Source organism: Staurois parvus, unplaced genomic scaffold (genome assembly GCF_062004578.1).
Source record: "Staurois parvus isolate SC_StPar_1 unplaced genomic scaffold, SC_StPar_1.0 ptg000298l, whole genome shotgun sequence".
NCBI lineage: Eukaryota > Metazoa > Chordata > Amphibia > Anura > Ranidae > Staurois > Staurois parvus.
This window is the reverse complement of record NW_028318094.1, coordinates 4,924,660-4,950,216: the sequence shown is the minus strand read 5'-3', so window position 1 is coordinate 4,950,216 and position 25,557 is coordinate 4,924,660. Positions and strand designations below refer to the sequence as shown.

The 25,557-nt window shown below is 41.3% G+C and overlaps 1 protein-coding gene across 1 annotated transcript in view; it reads left to right on the top strand.

Annotated features, from left to right (window-relative positions):
• Positions 1-25,557, top strand: part of LOC149458012 (LON peptidase N-terminal domain and RING finger protein 1-like) — a 112,201-nt gene that overhangs the window by 24,202 nt on the left and 62,442 nt on the right. The window contains exons 3-6 of the mRNA XM_089682814.1: positions 6,042-6,164; positions 11,908-12,045; positions 22,267-22,396; positions 25,262-25,355. Of these exons, the coding sequence (XP_089538940.1) occupies positions 6,042-6,164; positions 11,908-12,045; positions 22,267-22,396; positions 25,262-25,355 (485 nt within the window). The remainder of the gene's footprint in view (positions 1-6,041; positions 6,165-11,907; positions 12,046-22,266; positions 22,397-25,261; positions 25,356-25,557) is intronic.

The window sequence follows — 25,557 nt, the reverse complement described above, 5'->3', positions numbered from 1 at the left end:
TTACACAGAATCAGCAGCATGCATGTCATGACTGTTGGGTCAGCAGTGATTGATCAGGTTAGTGATGTCTGACTGCTATTATTTTGAACACAACTGTAAGTGGTTTCCGGCGGCTGCATTTGATCGGGCATAGCAGCCCATTCATTTGAATGAGCTGCTGTACCTCCTGAAAACTCAGGAAAAAGGTCCCTGCACCTAATTCAAAAACAGGGCCGCAGGGAAACAGCATAGTGCAGTGAGGTTCCCAGCATAGAAAACTGTGCTGCTGTTTCCAGGATTCTCCAGGGGTTTCTAGGAGTACTCTTAGTATTAATGATACCCCATGCATTGCCTAAGCATCACACTTTTTTCTCTGCGGGTGCAGGAAGGTGTGTGGTCACTTACCTGTTCTGATTTGATCCTGTCTAAGGATAGGTGCACATCTGGTTGTTGAGGATACAAATTAGCCAGATATCAACTTTTTAAAAAGTGTAGGCTCACTAAAATTCCAAATGACATTGCGTTCACTTACATGAGTATTTGACACTTTCGCAGGAAACGCAAATGTCATTTGGATCAAGAAACTACTTTTGTTTTGGTATTTTTAAAAATGTGTTAAATATACATAATTATACATTATAATAAAAATTGTATTTTTAATTTTTTTTTTTTTCATTGGGTTCTGGATCTGATCAGTGGGGACCAGATCTAGACCCCGCACGCAGCTGTGTAGCAAGATATCACTTGGTGACTAATAAACCCTGTCCCTGTGCATTTAACCACCTCCCCCCCCGCCATATAGTAATATGACGGGCGCAAGGTGGTTCTCTCGTTCTGGGTGGACGTCATATGACGTCCTCCCATTGTCACTGCGCATGCGCGCAGCGCGGGGCTCGGCAGTGCGCTGTGTCCCTCGGACACAGCAGATCACCGATCACGGAAAGGGCCGAAGATGTCGGCTCGGTCATGTGATAAGCAGTGTCCAATCACAGCTGATCACATGTAAACAGGGAAATGCCGGTTATCGGCATTTCTCTCCTCTCGAGCTGTCACGCTGAGGGGACATGTACACTGATGATCAGTGTGCCCTGATGATCAGTGTTGCCTCAGCAGTGCCACCTGTCAGTGTCCATCAGTGCCTTATGTCAGTGTCTCGTGCCAGTGCCCATCAGTGCCACATATCAGTGCACACCAGTGCACATCAATGCCACATATCAGTGCCCATCTGAGCTGCCTTTCAGTGTCACCCATCAGTGCCAGTCAGTGCCACCTATCAGTGCTGCCAATCAGTGCCAGTCAGTGCCGCCTATTATTGCCAGTCAGTGCCACCTATCAGTGCTGCCTATCAGTGCCATGCATCAGTGCTGCCTTTCAGTGCCCATCAGTGATGCCTGTCAATGCCCATCAGTGCCACTTACCAGTGCCTCCTCATCAGTGCCACCTATCAGTTTCCATCAGTGCAGCCTATCAGTGCCCATCAGTGCAGCCTCATTAGCATATCGGTGAAGGAGAAAAATCACTTGTTTACAAAATTGTGTAACAAAAACTAAGAAAAAACATTTTTTTTTTCAAAATTTTCAGTGGTTTTTGGTTTGTTTAAGAAAAAATAAAAAACCCCGAGGTGATTAAATACCACCAAAATAAAGCTCTATCTGTCACAAAAAAAATTATAAAAATTTCATATGGGTACAGTGTTGCATGACCTCGCATTTGTCATTCAAAGTGCGACAGCGCTGAAAGCTGGAAATTGGCCTGGGCAGGAAGGGGGTATAAGTGCCCTGTAGGCTAGTGGTTAAAATGACACTCAGGGCTAAAGTTTTCAATTTTAAAACATGAAAAACACAGTACCAAGTCAAGTAAATTATTATATACACAATAGAATGAAAAAAAAAAAATTATAATGAATAGTGGCTAAGTGGTTAGCACTTCTGCCTGGCAGTACTAGGGTTGTTGGTTCAAATTCCAACCACGGCACCACCTGCCTGGAGTTTGCATGTTCTCCCTATGCCTGTGTGGGTTTAGTCCGGGTACTCCAGTTTCCTCCCATACTCCAAAGACATGCTGGTAGGTTAGTTGGAACCTGTCTAAATTGTCCTGAGTGTGTGTAAAGTGCTGCGTAAATTGATGGCGCTATATAAGTACCTGAAATAAATAAATAATAAATATCTATTGATTAGTGCCAGATAATGGGTAGTATCAAATAGATTAATCAAGAACTACAATCCTACTTGAAAAATGTATCAGAGCATGGATCATGTATTTGAATGATATCTGCGAATGAAAGGGTAAATCCATTTTCGTGGGGAAAAAAAAAGTAAAACACCTTTTCTACCTGGAGGTGTTTTGTACACTGTGCACAGACCCCCCCAGAAATGTAATTTCCTTTTTTTGTGATTGGCTTACTGATTTTTCCAGAAGTCGGCAAAAATATCCTTAATGGTGAGATACTTCCAAAGGAAAATCATGTCTAAAGGGATGCAGACCCTGCACTTTTCCTCATTACAGCCCTGCAGGTACAGAAGCTGATTGAGAATTATAAAATCACTACTATACAGACTCATTGTATACAGAGAAAATAGTAAAAATGATTATTTTATTACATTTGCAATTAAATTATTATTAAAAGTATTTGCGACCAGGAATATTTGAGGAATATCTATGTACATGTATATATTTTCTTAAGGTTACTGGATTTGCAAACTTTAATTTTTTTTTTAGAGGAAGCACATATTTACTTGCTGCATTACCTCCTATTTTTTGTGTGTTTTTTTTTGGGGGGGGGTTTCGGTGGTTTATGGTGTGATTACATGTACTGGATACCATGGATTGTAACAATCGTATATTCTAGAACAGAATATCAAAAGTTAATTTTTACTAATTTATCTGTACACCTTTATATCCCAGGTCTCGGGTACATGGTCTATAACTACTTTAGCTGGTTGGGATTTTACTAAATAAAGTATAAAAGAATTCCACTAGCAAAATTCAGTAGTAGAAATAAATAATTGGAAGCCCTTCTCTTTTTCCTTTTTTATTTTGTGCTTGTCCAGCTCACAGATCCATATTTTCTGACACCTCTGTAGCTGAGAATCAGGCTTCAAAGTCTCTGTTTACAAGTCCTCTTTTGGCAGCTCTTCCCACACTGAGGCTGAACATCAAATCGCTATCTTGGCCTGTTGACCTCATTATGGAATGATTAGTGAGTCTGGGACCTTGTGAGACCTCAAGTGGCTCCGCTGTGTGAACAAAACTGTCTCTAAATTGGCTTACAGAGTGCTAATGAATGGGTAGATGTTACCAAAGCACAAATTCTAGAGATCTGCAATAGAAGCGTCTGCCCTGACAACTCTTCCAACTTTATGACACAGCATACAGGCAGCATTAATCTGCTCTGCTTTAGTTGTGATCCTGATGCATTATTTCATCTGCGTTTTGTAAAACTGTTTGTTTGTTTTGTATTTACTATGTTTCATTCATCTACAGACCCCCCCCCCCTTCCCCAAACATGATATATTTTTAAGAGGCCCTAGAGAATAAAATGGTAGGTTTTGCAATTAAACTTTTTAATGAATTTTAATGCACACAAACACAATATAATACCTATTTTTTTGTAAAATATAAAAGATGTTATGCAGAGTAAATGGATACCTAACATGTCACACTTTAAAATTGTGCACACTCGTGGAATGACATCAAACTACGGTACTGTGGACGTGGTATACTTTGATTTTGCAAAAGCGTTTGACACAGTTCCACACACATGGCTAATGTGTAAGGTAAAGTCTACAGGCTTGGAAAAATCTGTATGTAAATGGATAGAAAACTGGCTAAAAGATCGTATTCAGAGAGTAGTAGTTAATGATTCATACTCTGAATGGTCTAGGGTCATCAGTGGTGTACCCCAAGGTTCAGTGTTGGGACCCTTACTTTTTAATATATTTATAAACAATATAGGGTCTGGGATAAAAAAAAAATTTCAGTATTTGCAGATGACACCAAGCTGTGCAGTGGAATAACATCTTTACAGGATGTCTCTAATTTACAAGCCGACCTCAATGCACTGTTTAATTGGGCAACTATGTGGCAAATGAGGTTTATTGTTGATAAATGTAAGGTTCTGCACTTGGGGGCTAAGAATATGCATGCATCATACATACTAGGGGGGGTACAACTGGGGGAATCAATGGTGGAGAAGGATCTGGGAGTTCTGGTAGATCACAAGCTTAATAATGGCATGCAATGCCAAGCTGCGGTTTCTAAAATCCTCCTGAGGATTTACCACCCACCCCCCTTCCTGACCAGGCCATTTTAAGCGTTACAGCGCTGCGTTACTTTGACAATTGCGCGGTCATGCAATGCTGCTCCCAAATTCAATTTACATCCTTTTTTTCCCACAAATTGAGCTTTCTTTCAGTGGTGTTTGATCGCCTGTGGTATTTTAAAATCTTTTTTTGCGATATTACAAAAAAAAAAAAGACCGACAATTTTGTGAAAAAAAAAATATTTTTAACTTTTTGCTATTAAATATGTTCAGTAAAAAATCATATTTTGTCATAAATTTATGCCAAAATGTGTTCTGCTACATGTCTTTGCTAAAAAAAAAAAAAATCCCAATACATGTAAATTAATTGGTTTACGTGAAAGTTATAGCGTTTACAAATGGTGGTATAGATACTGGAATTTTTTTTTTTTGTATTAGTAATAGCGGCAATCAGCGACTTATAGCGGGACTGCAGCGGGCATTCTGACACTGTTGGGAACTGACTTGTTGTCACTGACATCGCCAGTGATACCAATACAGTAAAAAAAAGCACTGACACTGTACTAATAGCACTGGGCTGGAAGGGGTTAACATGAGGGGTGATCAAAGGATTAACTGTGTGCTGGGAGTGTTTTACTGGGGGGTGGTGTGCTGGTGCTTCCCTGTATACACACTGCTCTGGATGGCTGTGCTGTGCAGAGTAAACAAAGCAGTCCTCCTCCCCATCGGAAATGCTCGGTAATCACCGGCCGGGACCCGGTGATTAACCGCCGCAGCCATGAATGGCGGCATGGGTAGAGCGATCGCCCCCCTACCCAGAAATACAAAATCACGTATATATGTATATATATGCTGGCAGTGTTTTACTGGCTGGCGGTGTGTTGGTGCTTCACTGTAAGCACTCTGCTCTGGATGGCTTTGCTGTGTACAGCCATCCAGGACAGGGTCCCCGAATCAACAGGGAGGAGGACTGTTGTTAAACAAAGTAGTCCTCCTCCCCATCGGAGATGCTCGGCAATCAACAGGCGCCGGCGGGTAATCACCGGCCGGGATCCGGTGATTGATAGCCATGGCCGTGAATGGTGGCACGGGTAGGGCGTGCACCCCCTACCCAGAAATTCAACATCACGTGTATATATATGTGATTTTGCGCAACCCTACTGCCCTGTAGCAGTATATCTGTTATAGGGCGATCGGGATGTGGAGAGAAAGGCAGCTTATACTGTATATGCCTATTTTATTAATATATAAAGGTCAGGACTAATCTATAGACCTATAGATCTAAATAAATCTACATTGCATAGAACTAGGTTATAGCAGGAGCTCTAGATTCCTTTTTATGTTTTTACCAGTCTGTCCTTACCTGTGCTTTGCTGGAAAAGTCTGCTTACAGAGTTCAATGACACAAGCTGAGGTTTACACAGAACAGAATGAGTCTGCCTTCCTCCCTCCTTGCTTGATAAGATGGCTTAGTTTGAGTTTTCTGCAGAGAGAAGAGACATAAATGCAAGCAGCTTCTGCGGTGCTTGCTCTAGTTTTTGTTGTGCAGTTAGGGATGTTGGATTGTCAAACAGGACTCACTTCTTTTCCTACTTTCCTGCATTATTTGTAGCCAAGACTCTAGTACTGGGTTGCCTGAGCACACAGTTGTACACAGTTACAGGCTCCTCTCCTATACTGAAATTGCTTACTCTGACTTTACTGCACACTGTAATTCGGATATACATATCCTATATAAGCTCAAAGTATTTTCACACTGTTTATGATCTAACTTGCCGGTGTCATTTGATCTTCTGTGCAGGGTTTCTACAGAAAAGGAGTGGCTTTGCTCAACATGGAAAATAAAGAAGAGGCTCTCATTAATTTCCAGCATTGCATGAATCTGAACCCACAATTCCCTGAAGCCCGTCAGGGAATTGAGCAGGTAACACAGAAATGCTGTTTGACATGGTTGAACCTTTTAACCTTTTGATAAGTAAAAGAGGAAATTGGCAAAAAAAAAGGAAAAAGATGGTTTTCATGTTGTCACAGCAGCAGGGGGGGTGAGAGCCTCAAACTGCCATGTCCTAGATTTCAGCTGTTTGGAGACTTGCCACATTCTGAAAGTATATCAAAAGTCAAAACTTTATTTTGGATAAAGCTAAGCTGGCTAAAACCTCTCTTATTGGAGAGATTTCTCTTCACTTCTTGTGATATAGACACAGTAGGAAGTTGGAGGAAATCTTTTTAAAGTGAGGGAAATATCTTCTTAGACAGTTTCTACTGGAACAAATGTTCCAGTGGGAAGATTCCCACTTTATTCCTTTTCTGGTGACAACTCAATGTTTGTACTTTCCCTGGTTTCCTGTCCCGGTGAAAACGAGCACCAAGACAGAGTGAGAATCTCCCTAACGGGAAAGTAATCCAGTCCTGACAGGGTTGCTAGCCTTTCATTGCTCTATCCAAAACAAAAAAAAAGTTTTTTAGTTTTAGATAATTGTTTTTTCATTCTTTAAGATTTTCAGAATATACAGGAAGGAAAAAAAAGCAGTATGAGAAAACACATTCTGCCCAAAGGGCCGGCGTATGCCACATATATGTAAACAGAAGCAAAAACTAAAAAAACAATAAAAACTCTACAAAAGAGACACATACCAATAAAAGCATGTAGTCAACTCTCTAATGGCTCAACTAGGCTGATTGGTGAAGGGTGTAGCTCAAATACAGCTTGTACAAGATCTTTGTCATAGGTAATAATTTGGAAGTTAGGACACAGGGCAGACCCTCACATCTTATGGATGGGAGAGTTGGTATTAAAAGAAAAAAAAAAAGGCTGGGGAAGGGCACAGAGGAGCAGAAAAATAAATGGGGTTGAGGTTCATGGTATGGCTGTCTGCCAGGGGTGTATCCAGATTCTTAGGGATGTAAAGAATATACTGGTCATGGGCATTCAGAAAATATAGGGGTTGGGGCAGTCTTTTACAAACTCTGAAAGCTGTAAGTAAACAATTAAAACCTCCTTATTTTTAAAGAAATTTTTGCATACATTAGATTTTCATCATTTCGCAAAAGTGCAATTTAAAATTTACAAATATTTTTTCTAACTCAATACAGGTTGAGCTTTTATATTTAGTAGGAATTTAGCAGGAATTTTGTAAAATTAAAGAACCAGGGCCTTGGGGCGCCCACTCACTCCCCTCATCTCTGGGTCATCAGAAGGTAGGAATAGGCTTATCGTCTGACCACCTCCCATCCTATGGAACTCCCTACCCCAATCTGTCCGGCTATTTCCTAATCTATCCACCTTTTAGACGATCCCTGAAAACTGTTCTCTTTAAAGAAGCCTATCCTGCTTCTACCTAGTAAAACTGCCTTTTACTTCCTCCTTCACTCATCCCCCACAGCTATTACCTTTTGTATCACTCAGCCCTTCCTCCTAGATTGTAAGCTCTAACGAGCAGGGCCCTCTGTTTCCTCGTGTACCAAATTGTATTGTAACTGTAATGTTTACCTTCATTTTGTATAGCGCTGCGCAAACTGTTGGCTCTATATAAATCCTGTATAATAATAATTATCAAGCCAGATCAGCTGAGTAACTCGCAGAGAAGGTGTAGTTGAACCAATAATACCAAGTCTTATAAAATGTGTCTTCCCTGTGGTTGGAAGACACTAAGATCTCTTCCAATGTACAAATATGACCACTTTTGTTCAGCCATGCCCTCATTGGGGGTGGGGTTGTCTGTCACCAGAACAATGGGATACAAGCCTTACCTGCATTTAGTAGGTGTATGTTGTGAGAGTGTTTGTATCGCTTGGACGACATGGGCAACAGATGTAGCAGGTAAGCCACCAGGTCTTCTCCCTAGATACATTATAATATAAACTCTTCTTTAGAAATAGAGACAGATTACTTTTTGTCTTGCAGAGTAATGACTGTGAATGAGTCTATTGTGACTTGAGGACATCTCATGCTGCCAACTGAAGAATGTATTATGATTCTCGTGAGCTTCTACGAGTTACCCTAATTAATAGCTGCTAGCTCCCTAACACACTCTCAGATAAATGTGTTCCAATACCAGATAACCAACAAATAGTGCAGTGCTAATTTAAATACAATAAACCATAAATGTGAAAAAAATGTGAAGAGTCCTCCGATTCCCATATATTTCAACAATAAATGTCTCTTGAAAAGCTGGGTATGTTTTTTGTGAATTCCTCTTATGTTTTCTCAAAAGTCAGAGTGTGCTCTCACCTGGATTGGTTGACCTTAAAATCATGTATGGTGAAATAATCATTTTTATTAATCAGCCTTGCATAGCCTCCTTTTTTAAAACTGGGGAATCGATGAAAAAAATGCATGCCATAGCATGTGCGGCAAAATATTTTTCAGTATCTTCTCTTCCACTCAGAGTGCATGTAAAATAAAAAAAACCACATAATGCCTTATCCTTGAACACAATTTTCTTTGCAGATTATACTACTCACATAAAGAATTATCAGTCATGTCTTTATTTGTGTTTAGTGAAAATTAACCTCTTCCCGTCTGGCCCATATCGATAAATAGCCAGACGGGAGTGCTGCCAAAGCGGGTGGACGTTTCTAAATGTCCCCCCCACATCCATGGCCTGTGCAGAGTGCAGAGCAGAGCGCAGAGAGCCTCTGGGAGTGCGCGGCACCGTGATTGGTGCTTGCTGTGTCCATAGGACACAGCGAAACACAGATGTACGGGACCTTTGTGTGAGGTCCAGATTTTGTGATCACTGATTGGTCAATCAGTGATCACATGAACAGTAGTAAACAAGATGTCACTTTCTGACATCATTGTTTACTACTTGTGAAATCTGTGAATGATCACAGAGGTCACATGGTACAAGGCTATTCACAACAGCTTTGTACCATGTGACAAGCTGTGATCAATCACAGCTCGCACAGTATTTCTCAATGGCTGCAGGAATGCAGGCAGAGGGAAGGAGAAATGATTGCTTTTAAAGTTTTATCTGCTGAAAGCTGAAAATTGGCCTGGACTGGGGTGCGAGGGTCCAGACTTGAAGTGGTTAAACACAATTTTCTTTGCAGACTATACTACTCACATAAATAATTATCAATTGTGTCTATATTTGTGTTTATTGAAAATTAGGGTGCAATGGGTGCCACCTTCACCAGATGTGCCCTCACCCGGTCTCTTTATTTGCCAGCTCCAACAAACTCAAGATACTCCTTCATAATCACTGTGCAGGGCAGTGAATATATTGTCTTTCACTGTCATACACCTCCCAATCTTCACCAACATTCCAACCCTCTCCTCCAGTACCGATCACACTGGAATACTTCGTTGGAAAGACAGAGACTAGTACTTTTTAGGGCACCGCCCCAATGTCTGTGATGACCGGGCAGTGTATGACAATATATTCACAATGGGAAAGAAGGAAAAGTGGAAGAGGATTTAAAGGGACTGCACCACGAATATTAGGTTGATCAATGTGATCTGGAAGATTATGAAGGAGTATCTTGAGATTATTGGAGCTGGCAATACAGGGACCAGGTGAGGGCACATGTGGTGAAAGTGGTACGTATTGCACATTCATTTTCACTAAACACAATTAAAGGCACAATCAATAATTTGGCAAGGAAAATGGTGTTGCTTTTGAGAAAAAAAAGAGGATTTCACACAAGCATACAGAGCTCTTTTAAGAGACATTTATTTTTTTAGTATATGGAATCAGAGGACCCTTCACATTTTTCACATTTATGGTTTATTGTATTTAAATTAGTGCTGCACTGTTTTTTTTGGTCAACTGAAGAATTTGATTTGAATGGTGAAAAGGTTACAAGGCTGCAGATAATATCATTAAAGCTGAACTCCAGGTAAAATTCAAAACTACTCTTGTACAGCAAGGATTAAATACCCATTTTTGTCTAGGGCACCATTAAAAATCAGTTTTACTTACCATGCCCCTTGCTCCTCCGGCAGCCAGTGCTCTTCCCGGTAATGCTTCAGGTTGTGGTCTTAGTTCTTGGTGTCCTCTCCCACATTGTGGGATCACTGGTCGTGCATTGCACGTGATGATGTCAGAGTGCACAGGGAGGAGGAAGCATGCATTTCTTGGTTTTTGTTTTTCTACAGTTCAGGTTTAATCTCTCCGTGTGAATCATTTTATATGTGTGTACAAGAATAAGCAATTATTTAGCACTTAGTATTACTAAACCCAGGACTCTGCCTTCACTATATCAGATCTCCCACAGTACTCAGAACATGGACATTATTTGTTGTAAATATAAACTCCTAAATACCTTTTCTCAGCAGTATATAGCAATCCTGTGCCTTCTATCAGTGTCCAGCTGAGCACATGTTAAAGCACGTAGGAGGAGTTTTCATTCTGCTCCAGGAGGATGCAGAACCCCTGACCTCTGTCTGGACTGTGCTGATTGGCCCTGTGCTTATCACATGCACTCTTCCAAGTAAAAAAATAAAACCCTCTAGCAATACGCACCACACTGAGCATGTGCAGAGTGTCTCCACACTATATGTCTTACCAGGAAATAAGAGGGGGCACTGGAAGAAAGGGAGGATCAGAGAAGTCAGGATCAAACAGCGTTTTTACACCATGAGGAAGATTAACCCCTTAGGCTCCACAATGAGTATAACGAGCATTATTCACAGCAAATACAGACTGAGTTTACTGTTGTGAGTTTAGTAACTCTTTAACCCTTTTTTCTCCCAGCAACCCACTCACATTAGCCAGTGGCAAGGGCTCCCTGTTTTGCTTATAGGTTGGAATCTCAGGCGCAGGTCCCTCCAGCCTGGTACCGGCGTGTTTTGCTCTTCTTGCAGGAGCTACTTCCAGCCACCACTATAAAGGTAGAAAGACACCGACTATATACCGTATTTATCCCATTGTAGTCTGTCTCTTTTCTGGTACCTTTTTTTTTCAGCTGCCTTTTTTCAGCAGGCTGTAGTGAGAAGAAAGAGAAGAGGACTGTATGTTATGGCCAGTGTGATGTGTTGTTGCATCTGTTTATTATTTTTTGCAGTGTAGTGAGTTGCCCTGGGTAAAATTGCATATATGCTGCACCACCGCAGCATATGGTGTGAACAAGTCACATAGAAAACAATTGCTTTCTATGTGCCCTTGAGTTGAGCCTACATTGATCTATGCAGATCAACTCTGTTCAACAGACGTGGTGTGAACAAGCCCTAAATATTAAAGCGGTATTGAACCTATAACCAATAATGTATCATATTGCAGGTTAGCAAACATTAGATGTGGTGGCTGTATTCGTTTTCATTTTTAGTCTTTTTTTATTCCATCTGTTTTTACCTGGTGATCTGGCCAGTAACACACCTCCTAAACCTGCCACAACAAAATAACATTTCTGGACCCAGGAGCTGTTTGCCATAATGTGCCAGTTTTCACAGCATATTAGCACATTATGGCAGATGTGCCTTGCAATCGATTCCTTCCAGCACTGCCTTGCCAGCACTCCATCACTAGTGCTTTAACTGCAGATAGATGAGGATAATAATTATGACCTAAAAACCCTACCTGTCAGTGTTTTTAGAAATATGACTTACTTTCGCTTCAACATTTAAAAGTCCTTTTCAGTTTGGCCTTGGTTCTGTTAAAAAAAAAAAAAAAGTGATTTAAAAAAAATTGATGCTAAATTGAAATTCTATGTTCTTTTCTTAGATGCTGAAAGATGTTGGTCGTCCCGTGCCTTCTTCTCTGGCTGATCTACTATATGAGGTGTCTCAATACTTGAAGTTGTCCTCTGTAGACACTACTGCTCTTGTAATCCCCATCCACAGCGGCAGTATCGATGTGAAGGTAAAAACTTCATGAAAAGAGTGTTTGTTGTGACATGTCAGCTGTGTATCATAAGGTGCAATTTTAGCCAAAAACATTTTGTATTTAATGGGCATCATGTACAGAGACGGTGAGAGGCTGGAAATATGGCTACTGTAAAATTTCCTGAGTTTTCCCATGACTTGGGAGCTACAGGAGGGCAATAAAAGTGAATAAAAGCTGTACACGTCTGTACTCATGTCAGTGCTGATGTGCATCAGTGTGCAGGCGAGGTCACTCACCCTGCTCATGGGGGGTACCTTTCACAGTGCACATACTCACCATTGCCCGGGGCGAGGCGTGGACCGTGTTCATGTGAAAGTCATGGCGTCCATCGGTTTAGAGAAGAGCCGTGCACTGGTATGTAACATGAAGTGTTCATCTGTAAACTTCCATCTTGTGTCACTGCACACTTTTCTGTAACATGTCTGGCTAAGCTGTGGCCTGTTTAGGAATAAAAATATTTCTGCTTTATTTATGTTTCAGCCTATTGAACCAATTTTCTTTTTTCTTTTTTTTTTTTTTTTTTTTTACTGTGGTGTTACCAATGTAAAATAATTTTTTTTTCAATTTGACAGACAGGAAGGTGATAGAGAGAGTAAGTGCGTGTGAGACAATAGACTGTGCTTGTAGGTTCCCCAAGAAGTGAAACATGTGGCGCAGGAGGCATTGGGCAAGTGTAGGCAACAGTAGAAATTTTTGCATCATATAGCAGGCTAGATGGCTAGATTTGGCGGGTACTGCAAACTTTCCAGGTAATGAGCGGGACTATTCAGAGTAGGTGGTGGTTAAACATTTTTTTTTGCAAAAGGTATATTTTAAGTTCCATATAGATTGTAAAATTCCCTGAGTTTTCCCATGTCTTGGGAGCTACAGGACCGTTAACAGCGGGCAATAAAGGTGGACCGCTGTACATGTCTGTACTCATGTCCGTGCTGATGTGCATCAGCGTGTGGGCGAGGTCACTCACCCTGCTCATGGGGGGTACCTTTCACAGTGCACACACTCACCATTTCCCGGGGCGAGGCATGGACCGCGTTCATGTGAAAGTCATGGCGTCCCTCGGTTTAGAGAAGAGCTGTGCACTGGTATGTAACATGAAGAGTTCATCTGTAAACTTCCATCTTGTGTCACTGCACACTTTTCTGTAACATGTCACATTTAGGAAGGGACACTGCTGAGACCATGACTTCTCCATCTGTCCAGCATGCCTCTGCTACCTCCCTTCCAATGACAGAATGGGGTCCCACTGAGCTCTAGTGCGGACCCCATGCCTGCTCTCACTTAACTCGTCCAGCTCTCCATACTGTATGGCTAAGCTGCTGGTCTCCGTAATGCGGGTTCGGTTCTGGTTGCTCCGAAAAACTGACTGGTGGGGAGGAAGCCAGATCACTGACTCACTGGATACCGGAGGACCCGCCGGTTGCTGTATACTTTACACCATTACTCAGTTACCCGTGGCAACTGCATTCATCTTCCACTTGTCTTGCAGAGTTAACCCTTTATGTAGCGGCCCTGCTTCATACCCCATATGTGCTTTACTGGGCCAAGTTCTTGCATATGCCAGGAACTATCATTCACTTCTTTGAATAACTTCAGTCCAGGCAACTTTTACTTTAACAATTTGCAACACAGTCCAGCATGAACCATAACACGCATGAACCATAACACGCATGAACTCACTAACCTAGGTGTCCCAGGCATACCTCAACAAGGTGTCAGTCCATCTCTGACATTTTCCATGATGTAGCATTTCTCCAGTCACCCGGTCCCTTCTGCTGTCCCCTTTTGTAGCTCCACCTGATCACGGCATTCCGGTTAAGCAGGGACCCTGTACTGAGCCTTCCCTTATATGTAAGCTCTAACGAGCAGGGCCCTTTGCTTCCTCTTGTACCAAATTGTATTGAAACTGTAATGTCTACCTTCATTTTGTAAAGTGCTGCGCAAACTGTTGGCGCTATATTAATTCTGTATGGTAATAATAAAATATAAATATATATAAAATATCTCTATCTCATAGGATAGGCTGGGTCCAAAAAGCCCGGGAACAGAGCACATAATTAACCCCTTCCTCATCCTAGGACAGCCACTGCCTAGCTAACACAATGTAGGCAACCTGCCTACAAGCATTTAGCCACACATGCACATATGTCCGATACACCACACTTGTGGGTAAATGCTGATGTGAAGAAGCATCAGTATATACAGGAGTACAGAATACCATGTACAGCCATTCACTTCTAAGGCCTGCTGTGCTCCCTAGGTGCAAGAAATCACTGGCAGATTTTTGCTAGGCAAATTTTCAGTCTCTCACCATCTCTGTGCATGAGGCCCTGAAGTGGGCAACATTTAGAATCTGGTAATTTTTTGCTGCTCCCTGTGTCTCATATCATTCTGCCATGCTACAAGGTAATGGCATTTGCCTTAATTTGGATTTTGTGTGGTCCGCTGTAGCAAGAAATCCAGAGAGCACCACTTAGAGTCACTATGAGTGAACATCCTCCTTTTTTTTTTTTTTCCCACTTCCTACATCACCAGTAACCTTTAGACTTCCAGGGCAGGTTTGAATCCGATTAGCATCTGTGAAAAACTTCTCAATAGTGACATTTTCTTACATGTGAGAGACAGCAAGGTGTCAGGAGGGGGTGTTTGGGAATGGCTCTCCTGCATCACAGGCAGGTGTTCTCCGATAACCGAGATAACTGCTTAATGGAACTATGGAGGCCTAGTTCATTGGGTGAAAGCTGAAAGTGTATCTAAGGGTGCGTTTTTAAATGAGTGGAACTCTGTACTTCCACTCTAAAATGAAATGTGCATGAATTGCTTTTTAGTAGGTGGTAGTGCTGCCAGGTATTCAGAGGGCAATATTGACACCTCCTAAGTACTTTTTTTTTCCTTCTTGAGGTGAATGGGGATTTTGTAATTGAAATATTGTGCTGGAACCGCGTGCCAAGTGTTTGGATCCACCTTTTGGAGGTGATTGTGAGCATTATGATGTGTATTGTGGTGTATGGACCGCTGCACCGGCTGAAAGGTCATCACAGCCGCTTTGTGCATCGGGGTCTGGAGGGGTGGCCAGGATATTTTAAATTCACGTTTTGATTTTTCTTGAAAAGGTACGCTTTTTATTTAACCCTTGCCATTTAACCCAGGGTCCCCAAGGGCTTTTTTTTTTAACTCTTAGAGCTTGGCTTTAAATGCAGTGTATTTTACATGGAGGTCTAGGATGCTGATCTATCTGGCTGGGATTCCTGAATGACAAAACTTAAAATGTGTGAGATGTACTACCATCCTAACTGTATTTAGTGGTTTGCTTGGGGTTCTAATTTAAATGTACCTGTTGTTCCTGGCATTTACATAACATGGGAAATTAAATTCAGCTGCACTGTCATCTTTTCTCTGAGAAACTGCACCTGAATGACATAAAGCATATATTTCATATATGTGCTTCGCAGACTGGAGGCTTCAGAGCACATTTCAAACCTCAATAAAAAGTTTATTGCAATTTCATGTGATAATTTGTTTCATTAGCCAATCTTGTGGAGCCCTCTAGTGTACACTTTATATAATTTATTTATGCAGCTTTCTGCATGCTTTTTATCTTGTAATTTTGTGGCCTGTTTAGGAATAAGAAATATTGCTGATTTATTTATGTTTCGGCCTATCTAACCATTTTTTTTTTTTTTTTTTAATTGTGGTGTTATCAATGTAAAATACATTTTTGTTCAATGTGACAGACAGGAAGGAGATAGAGAGTGAGTGTGTGTGAGCCAATAGAAGGTGCATGTAGGTTCCTCAAGAAGTGAAACGTGTGTGGTGCAGGAGGCACTGGGCAAGAGTAGGCAACAGTAAAAATGTTTGCATCACATAGCAGGCTAGATGAACTTTCCAGGTAGTGAGCGGGTCTATTTAGAGTAGGTGGTGGTGAAACTTTTTTTTTTTTTTTTTGCAAAAGGTACATTTTAAGTTCCATATAGATTTAGAATACTTGAGAAGAATGTTGAGAGGAGACTTACTTTACTTGGTCAACTGCCTACTTTTGACACTTTCTCAACCTCAGCAGGTCTTACTGCTTTATCACACTGACCTCCATGAAGCTTCAGTTTCATGTCACTGTCTACTCAATTCTAGTCTAATCTTTATCTGTCCACTTTTACCCCACTATGTCCACCTTCTGCTCCATTCTTCTCAGTATACCATCTTTCAACTTTTTCCACCCTCTGTCCCAATCAGTTCACATTTTTGTCCCATGCTGCACCTTCTGTCCTATTGTGCTTACCTTCTGCTCCACTGTTTTCACCTTCTGTCCTACTCTGCCCACTTTCTGTTCCACTGTTTCCACCTTCTGTCCTACTCTGCTCACCTTCTGCTCCACTATTTCCACCTTCTGTCCTACTTTGCCCAACTTCTATTCCACTATTTCCACCTTCTGTTCCACTGTTTCCACCTTCTGTCCTACTCTGCTGACCTTCTGCTCCACTATTTCCACCTTCTGCTCCACTATTTCCACCTTCTGCTCCACTATTTCCACCTTCTGTCCTACTCTGCCCACCTTCTGCTCCACTATTTCCACCTTCTGCTCCACTATTTCCACCTTCTGTCCTACTCTGCCCAACTTCTATTCCACTACTTCCACCTTCTGTCCTTCTCTGATTACCTTCTTTTCCACAATTTCCATCCTCTGTCCTACTCTGTCCACCTTCTGTTCTACTGTTTCCACCTTCTGTCTTGTCCTACTCTGCTCACCTTCTTTTCCACAATTTCCATCCTCTGTCCTACTCTGCTCACCTTTTTACACAATTTGTATCCTCTGTCCTACTCTGCCCACCTTCTGCTTTATGATTTCCTCCTTCTGTCCTACTCTGCCCACCTTCTATTCCACTATATCCAATTTCTGTCTTAATCTACCTACTTTTTATTTCACTATGTGTGCCCACTGAACTTTCTGCTAACCTTTCTAACTTTATGCCACTCTTATACACTACTTTTTTGTTGACTTTGTCCACATTTACCTCAGTTTCATCCACAATATGTCCACCACTTTACTTCCACTTTTTGTACCATCTATCCCCTGTGCTTCTGTAAACTTTATGTTGGTGGTAACAAATTGCTCTTCAGTGCACCTAATCATACACAGAGTGGCCTATGTTGTCATAAGTGTTGAGCTGACAAATCCCTTATCCAAATTTACAAATATCTTGTCTAGGTGACCGGGTACAAAACTGCAAAATGTTAAGGAAATGATTTGACATTTGGGTAGAATCTAGATGTAACTGGCATAAATTTTAACACTGCTGGCAATTATTGGCTCCTATCTTTTTCCTTTAGGCCTGTTTGATATGGGCCTAGCTGTGATCTTTGGTGGATCGCTTTATCAGCAGCACCTGGCCCATGGTTAGCAAACTATCTTTTGCCTCCCGCACACTTGTTTGAAGAGGGATTGGACATGGTTGTACTGTGCTCCAATTTACCCCTATTGGGCACAGTGTCTGGCAAACCGTGACATGCCCAAATTTTTTATATATATCTAATTTTTATTTTTATACAGTACATGGTTTTTTTTTATACCCTTTTTCAGCCTTTTGAAAATTCCATCATGCCCTATGATCCTTGTCCATTGCCATGTTAGTCTTCAGAACCTACTTTTGTCTACAGAAATCTTTGATTAGTGCAACATTCCATAGTGGGTTTCTTCACCCAAGGAGGTGAGGAGCAAAACGCTAAGTAAAAGTGAAGTAGACTTTGGTAATTCACTTCACAGAATTCTAACAAGATAATGAAGATTCTTCATTTGTTTTCTCTAGGTTCTGCACTTTAGTCTGACTTCCACTGGGTCTGGCAGATGGTATACTGTGCAGCATGAGTGATTAGATTGTGGACAAAGGGGAGTCGCAGTGGTACAGATGGGGAGATGGTGAAGTGAATGAAAGGTGGGCAAAAGGTGGACATTATGAAATGGAAAGTGGTTTAGACAAGTGGAAAGTTAGGTTAGCAGGATGAGGAAGAATGAGTCAGAAGGAGGTGTGAAGAGAATGCAGTTAAAATTGGGCAGCTTAGATATGAAGGTGTACAGATAAACTCTAGAATAGTATGGAGGCTGCCTAGACATTGGGGTGAACGTTATGTAGAAACTGGCATAGAACATGAAAAAATGTTATATGACAGACAGTTTGCACTTAGAAGGTTAGTGTGCCAAACCAGAACTGCTGAGTCTGAATTAAGTGTTGCAAATAGGCAGTTTGATGAAGCAAAAAGACTATTCATCAAGCCTTTTGAGCTTTGGCAATTGACATGATACTCTACAAAGCCTACTTTTATCTACAGAAACATTTGAGTAATGCATTATTCCATTTTGGGCTTTATCAGCTAAGGATGCAAGCAGTAATATGCCAAGTACGTACTTCAGTAACCCATAGTAATAAACTTTGCTGAACTCTAACTAGTAAAAGAGGAATTCTGATTTGTTTCTTAAGGTTGTGTACTTTCCTCCTAGCTGTTTGGTCCCTGTGCTATTTTAGCCCATGTTTTTATGATTCTTGGGAACAATGAATATACTTTTTTCAAAGATATTCCAGGAGCACATAGAAGTGCTGCAATGACTTGGTGAAGTTATTTATCCTTTATTATTCCTCAGTTGTTGACCTTGTTCTGTTATCTTCATACATATTCACATGTTTACATCTATATTCATCCATGACCAACTTGAGGATAAAGTCCAATAAACTGTTTGTTTTCCTCTAGAAAACTGATCTTATTTCCTTCAAATGATTTCATCTTTTAATATTTCCTTTTATAATATGTACTAAACTTCTGTGTGTTTATATACATATTTATGAGCTAAATCGTTAATAACCGCATAAGAAATATACCAATTTTTTCCTGTTCAAATTAGATAGGAAACGTGCAGCGTTATCTAATGAAAAGTGTCGTTCACCATATTCCAGGTGCATAATTTGACATGGATGATTTATATTCAAACATAACAAAAAAAGTCTTATTGCAAGAATGCGAATTTCTCTAGAAAAAAAAAATCAATAGACGCTACATGTGTTTTTGCTATGGCAACTATCCACAAGCCTGTGTAAAATTGGATGTGACAGGTAGGCATTGAGACGTGAAGCACAGTTACAGGCTACGTGTCGGAGAAGTGACACGCGTTTTATATATATTGTTTATTCCGGACAGATAGTTTTGTGTTTCACCTTGCCTTTTTTGCTGTTTGACCTTGTGATGGAGATTCAATTTAATGGTGTTTTAAAGCTGTAAATGAAAACGTGTTTTAAACAAAAGTATATCTAAACCCCAAACCAAAAATGTGATATATGTAGCTTATTCGTTTTTAGATGTGGTGGTTGCATTTGTTTTTCTTTTTTTTTTAGGCCTTTTTTCTTTATTTTAACCTGGTGATCTAGGGAATAACACTTTCTGTCCCTTCATGTCTATTTTTTTTTATCCGTTGTGGGGATGGGGGCAGCCATGGGTGGCTGGACTTCAAACATGTCTGCCTTTGCTCATCCCCATTACACGGTGGACTGGTGGGACTAGAAGTTTACACAATAAAGGTTTTTTGTGTTTTCCTTCTTAGCTCACAGGAAGTGACAAGGACACTGAATTTTTGAGAAGATCACGTATTTTCTGTACTTGTTAAAAATATTTTTAGCCCAAGATCTACAGCCTCCACCGCTAAGAATGTAATCCTTGCCTAGGTGGGAAATAGACGTGGGAGCAAGTATGTGCTTAAAAGGGTACTTGCTGCCCCTCAAAAATACAAATATGTAATGGGGAGGGGTATGACTATGTAATGTCTTAAATGTGAGGTCCACTCTAGGTCATCAGACTGGACATGTTGTCCACATACAGACTGGTACTTCCTTAGCTCAGACACAATGTTCTGTTGTGATGTGGACTACCTGTGACCTTGCACAATTCCAACTCTCAGTTGTCTGTCTGTCTGGCTCAGTGGCTTGTCTGTGTAGGGCAGACTGGCCTTGACACATGCTTCCTATGGCCAATACAAATGCTATAAGGTCTCTGGCATATGTTCTCCTGGAATCCTAGGAACTTTCCCTAATATGTAGCTTCTGATTATCTGACCCAAGTATGTACATTGCTTAGCTATTAGAATGATATTGTTGTTATCGTGTCTTTGCTTGCTTACTTCTCTTTGCACTTTTAAGCTGGCCATACACCCAGGGGCAAACAAGGCATTTGCCTTGGGCGGAATTTTGCAGGGTAGGGGGCGGCGCCACCCCCAGAACAAAGGCCGCTGGTTCTCCTTCTCACCAGGGCTGAGCAGCAGAGCGGACTGAAGGGAGCGCCACCCCCCTCCCTAAGGACAGCCGCTGTTTCTCCTGGGCAGCAGAGTGGAGTGAAGGGAGCGCCGCCCCCTATACTCCTCCCCCCACCCCCATGAACAGCCGCTGGTTCTCCTGGGCAGAAGAGTGGAGTGAAGGGAGCGCCGCCCCCTATACTCCTCCCCCCACCCCCATGAACAGCCGCTGGTTCTAATGGGCAGAAGAGTGGAGTGAGGATAACCAATTGAGCAGCTGTGAAACTCCGGGAACAGAACCACTGTGATGGTAAGTCTCTCTCCGGGGAAAAAAGGGAGAGGTGGAGTCGCAGGGGCCGTGGTGTGCAGTTGGGTCGCAGGTGGGGGGGGGGGGGGGGGGCTGGTGGGCAGCAGCGAGGGGTCAGAGGCGGCAGATTTTTTTGTGTTGCCTAGGGCAGCACAAATTCTAATTAGACTCCTGCATACACTGATTGAATTTTGGCAAGTCCATTGCTGATCAACAGAAATTGATTATTTAATGTAGTACTAAGTAAAGTCTGATTTATTTTACTTGTACCTGCTGGTAAGCCTATAATAAGGCTTACCTATAAGTACAGTAAATATCTCCTAAACGTGTACCGTTTAGGCAATATTTTCTTTAGTAGCAGCCTGTGACATTACCAGCACATGCACACTGCGCTCTCAGTGGATGGCACGCTGTCCATTGAGAGAGCTATGCCGCAGAGCATATGCAGGAGTGGTGTCACTGCAGCTTGGCCATTCAAACATCCGAAGCCCACAAACCCAGAAGGGTTCAGAATCCCTGTCAGCAGTGACCGCATGCAACTGGAGGGATTTGTCATAAGGTAAGTCTGTCATCATGTGCCAGTATGTGATCTATAATAGCACAATATATTTTTTTGTTTTTGCAGTCTACTACTGCTTTTAATGAACTTTTATTGAGGGGATATGTTGGAAACTTTTCCAACATACAGCAGCTGCAGCCACTGATCAGTGTTTTCTGACAGCAGCAGGTGCCACTGTCAGAATACAATGTCCTGGCGGGGGATTCCTCTATCCACCTCTTGTGTGGATGTAGGAATCTGTTAGTTTTTGTGTTCAGCCATTGGGCTGAAAGCAAAAAAGAACTATGTATGGCCACCCTTACTTTTGTAAAACCTATCCAACAGAACCTTTAACTCTATCATCCACCATCAAATAATGTAATATTTGAGGAAATATGAAGCTGAAGTCAATATAGATAGGAGAAAGTTTCATTAATGAAGAATTCCAGGCATCTGTATGTTATACATAGTTACATTAGTCCAACTTGAACCAATGTAACTATGTATAGAACATACCTAGCTGATGCCCCTGGAAGCTGGACATCCTTGAAATAGTCACTGTTGCTTCAGTGATCTCCACCTTCTTGCAGGTCTCATGCCGAGTAGCTGCACCTGTTTGCTGAACACTGAAGGTCATTTGCTCAGCACAGATACCATTCAGAGAATGCTTTGCAGTTGTTGAATGAATGCAAAGCATTCTCTGATTGGATGAGATGGAGAGGTTGGACAGGGATGTCACACTCTACCTTGACCAAACAGGGAATGCATTCCGAGCGGCTGACCTACTCTGTTCACAAGGCAGGAGAACAACCGCTAAGGGTGGGACACAGAGGCAAGTTGAGATCACTAGTGTAGCAGTGTCTACTTCAGTGATTTCCAACTTCCAGGAGCATCGGCCAGTTGTGGTATATGCATAGTAATATTGGTTCAAGCTGGACCAGTGTAACTATGTACATAACATGCCGATGCCTGGCATGTTATTCTTTACATATCTTATACATATATTCTCTTTTGTGGATGTTAGAACTACTTATTATTTTTTGTAAGGTTGTATGCATTATGAAATGTCACATGTGTGTCCTCCCACAGCTTGAAGACAATGAGAAGACCTTCACAGAGCCCTCTAATAATGGACTGACAAAGTCAGCTGACATCAACCAAGAGCAGAGAAAGAGGAAGGAGCCAGATGTGCCAGCCCCACCAGAAAAGTACAGACTAAGTAAGCATTTCAAATTAAAAGGTCAGTAGCTGGAAACCAAACTAGTGGCATATAGCCTATCTATTGTGCCAATTAAAGCAGAACTTTACTCAGCTCCCTTCCAGCAATGCAACATCCCCAACCTCCCATGCCAGCGCCAGGATCTTTGTTTTGGACAACTTCTGTGTTTGGAAACTTTAGTTATCCTACCTGGCCATGCTGGGATGGTGTAACTCTTGCGCATGCACGGAGGGTTCATTTATGCCAGTAGCTGGCAGATGCCTGAGCTGAGAGCTGTACATTTTCAAGAAGATTGCAAATGGGCAAGTGAGAATCCTTTATTGAAGAAGAGAAAATTTGTGTTCTGAAATAAAAGCCCTCCCTGTTCTCACATATTCAATTTTTATGTAAAGTTTAACAAAATTTCGTTCCAAATTTGCAGCTTTCATTTGCACCCTAACCCCAAAAACGTTGGGACGATGAGTAAAATCTACATAAAAACAGAATTCAATGATTTGCAAATCACATTAACCCATGTTTTATTGACAATAGAAACTAGAAAACCTATCAAAAGTTTAAACTGAGAAAATGTACCATTTCAAGAAAAAAAGGTAATTTTGAAATTGATGGCAGCAACACCTCTCAAAAAAGTTGGGTCATGGCCATGTTTACCATGGTGTAGTATCCCCTCTTCTTTTAAAGCACTCTGTAAATGTCTGGGAACTGAGGAGACCAGTTGCTTGCGTTTTGGGGGAGGAATATTGTCCCATTCTTGCCCTTAGTTTTCTAACTGCTTAACTGGGTCTTTTTGTCATATTTATTTTATTTATTATTTTTTTTTTAAACATCCGCCAATATTGTCAGTTGGTGAAAGGTCTGGACTGCAGGCAGGCCGGTTAAGCTCCTGGGCTTTTCTACTATGAAGCCATGCTGTTGTCATAGCTTCCACACTGCTTCACATTGCTGTGGCCATTGCTATTAGCACCTGGCATTTTATTCATAATTAAAGATGAGTTTGGGCAGAATGGGGGTCAGATCACGTGAGCATTGGAGTACAGGAAAGCAGTAGTTTAGGTTAGAGATTTTGGAGGACGCCCAAGCTCATCTCTATTCATGATTTTCTTTTACCACATTCTTTCTCACGGATCTCTGTCTCTTGTGGGTTTGACGCCTGCAATTGTAGCAGTCTGTTTATGTTTAGTCCTATCTGAGCTCTCATCTCCAGATCCAAGTAATGAACGGTTGTATAATAACCAGCAGAATTGCTATTTATTATCTTTTGCAAGCATACCTGTCATCATGAAAATATTTACCATGAAATCTTCATCCTTGTAAATCCTGTATTAGGATAGTAACTCCCATACTGACCTTTATTCCTTTATTCATTACAGGTACTTATATAGTGCAATCAAAAGCAGCGCTTTTTGGTATTTATTATATATTCACATCAGTCCCTAACCCTCAATCTAAGGTCCCTAACTCACATTCATACATACACATACTAGGGCCATTTTAGACCGGATCCATTTAACCTACTATGTCTTTGGAGTGTGGGAGGAAACTGGAGTACCCAGAGGAAACCCACGCAGGCACAGTGAGAACATGCAAACTCCAGGCAGGTGGTGCCGTGGCGGGGATTTGAACCAACGACCCGAGTACTGCCAGGTGGAAGTGCTAACCATTTAGCAACTCTGCTGCCCGGTACAGCTGACCTTTTTATTGTCACCCTTTTTTACTTTTTATGAGGTGCCAAGATGACAGCAATTACACTAAAATTCACATTAAAATCTAGAGGCATTAAGATATCAGTGATGCATTTTGGGAAATGTCGGTACTATTGAGCAGAATTCCCTTAAAGCACAATGAGTCTTAATGTTCGTGTATTTGGCAGCTTTGCGGTTATTCAGTCTGGATAAGGAAGTTACGGAAGTTAAACTGCATGTGAGCATTGATGGTTAATCAAGAGTCAGTGGTGCATGCCGGGAAATGTTTGCATTGACCTATAAAATTACCAATACTCTGAATATGATTATTGCCAGTAAATCAACTGCTCGTATTCTCCTTAATACTAAAAAATAGTTGCCTAAGTGATGACAGATGTGTATGAGAAAGTTGAATATATGAATGCTTTAAAGTCCATTTAAATCCCTATTTTTTCTGTTGTGCAGCCAGAATAAATACAGGGTTATATTTCTTTTTACCTACACTGCTGCATCTTGCAGGGCTAAAATACTCTGTGCTTCCAGCACATAGGTGAGTAGGACCATGTACATTTAAGACCTGGTCTTAGTGCAGCTAGCACAGGGTATTTAAACTCTTGCTGCAGGACTCCGCATTGGAAAAAAAAAAGTAAGAGCCCCATATTCTAAGAACATCTAGATTCTATTTAGCCTGTAAAATGAAAGACGTCAATACTTATCTATTCTGAAGTAACTCTGGTTCGGTCACAGGATCTTTCCAGCACCGGCTTTAGGAGAGATCACTGCTGACGGCTGCAGAGCCAGGGCATTGACGTCACCCATAGGCTTACTATAGAGCATCTGCTGTAAGCTGTATCTTCTCTTCACTGAAGTCGGTGCTGGAACCTTCTGGATCTTGTGATTGGACTGGAGTGCCCTTAGAACAGTATAAGCGTATTGAGGAGGTGGTTAGGAAGCAATCAGGAAAGACAAAATATAAGCAGTAACCAATCAAAATTTCCCCTGATGAAGTCTTACCAGTGCCAGATGAATTGTATTGATTTCTGTATGCTTCTGCATCAATCTTGGCCAGATTGATCACAGGTGATATGAAGCACCAGTACTTCTTATTCTCAGTAATAAACCAGTAGAGCGGTAAATTGGGAGAATCATATATGTGATTCTAAGACTTCCAATTTCTTTTCAGATCAGGAAGAAGATGGTTCTCAGAAAATCTGCCCCTTTTCATCTCTAAAAGACCTGCTGAGCCTTTCTGATGTGGAATGTTCCCTTTGTATTCGGTGAGCTGTGATGGATACATTCATGATCAATTTATTTAAAAAACACAAGGTAGAGTGCAGTGATTGGTGTGGTTTTTTTTTTTTTGTTTTTTTTTTAGTGCTTTTTTGCAGAAACTCACTACAGTCCATTTAACCTGGTTTCCTATGGAACATGTTCACATCTATGCTTTTTTGAGCTGCTGCATTTTTGGAAAGGGTCAGG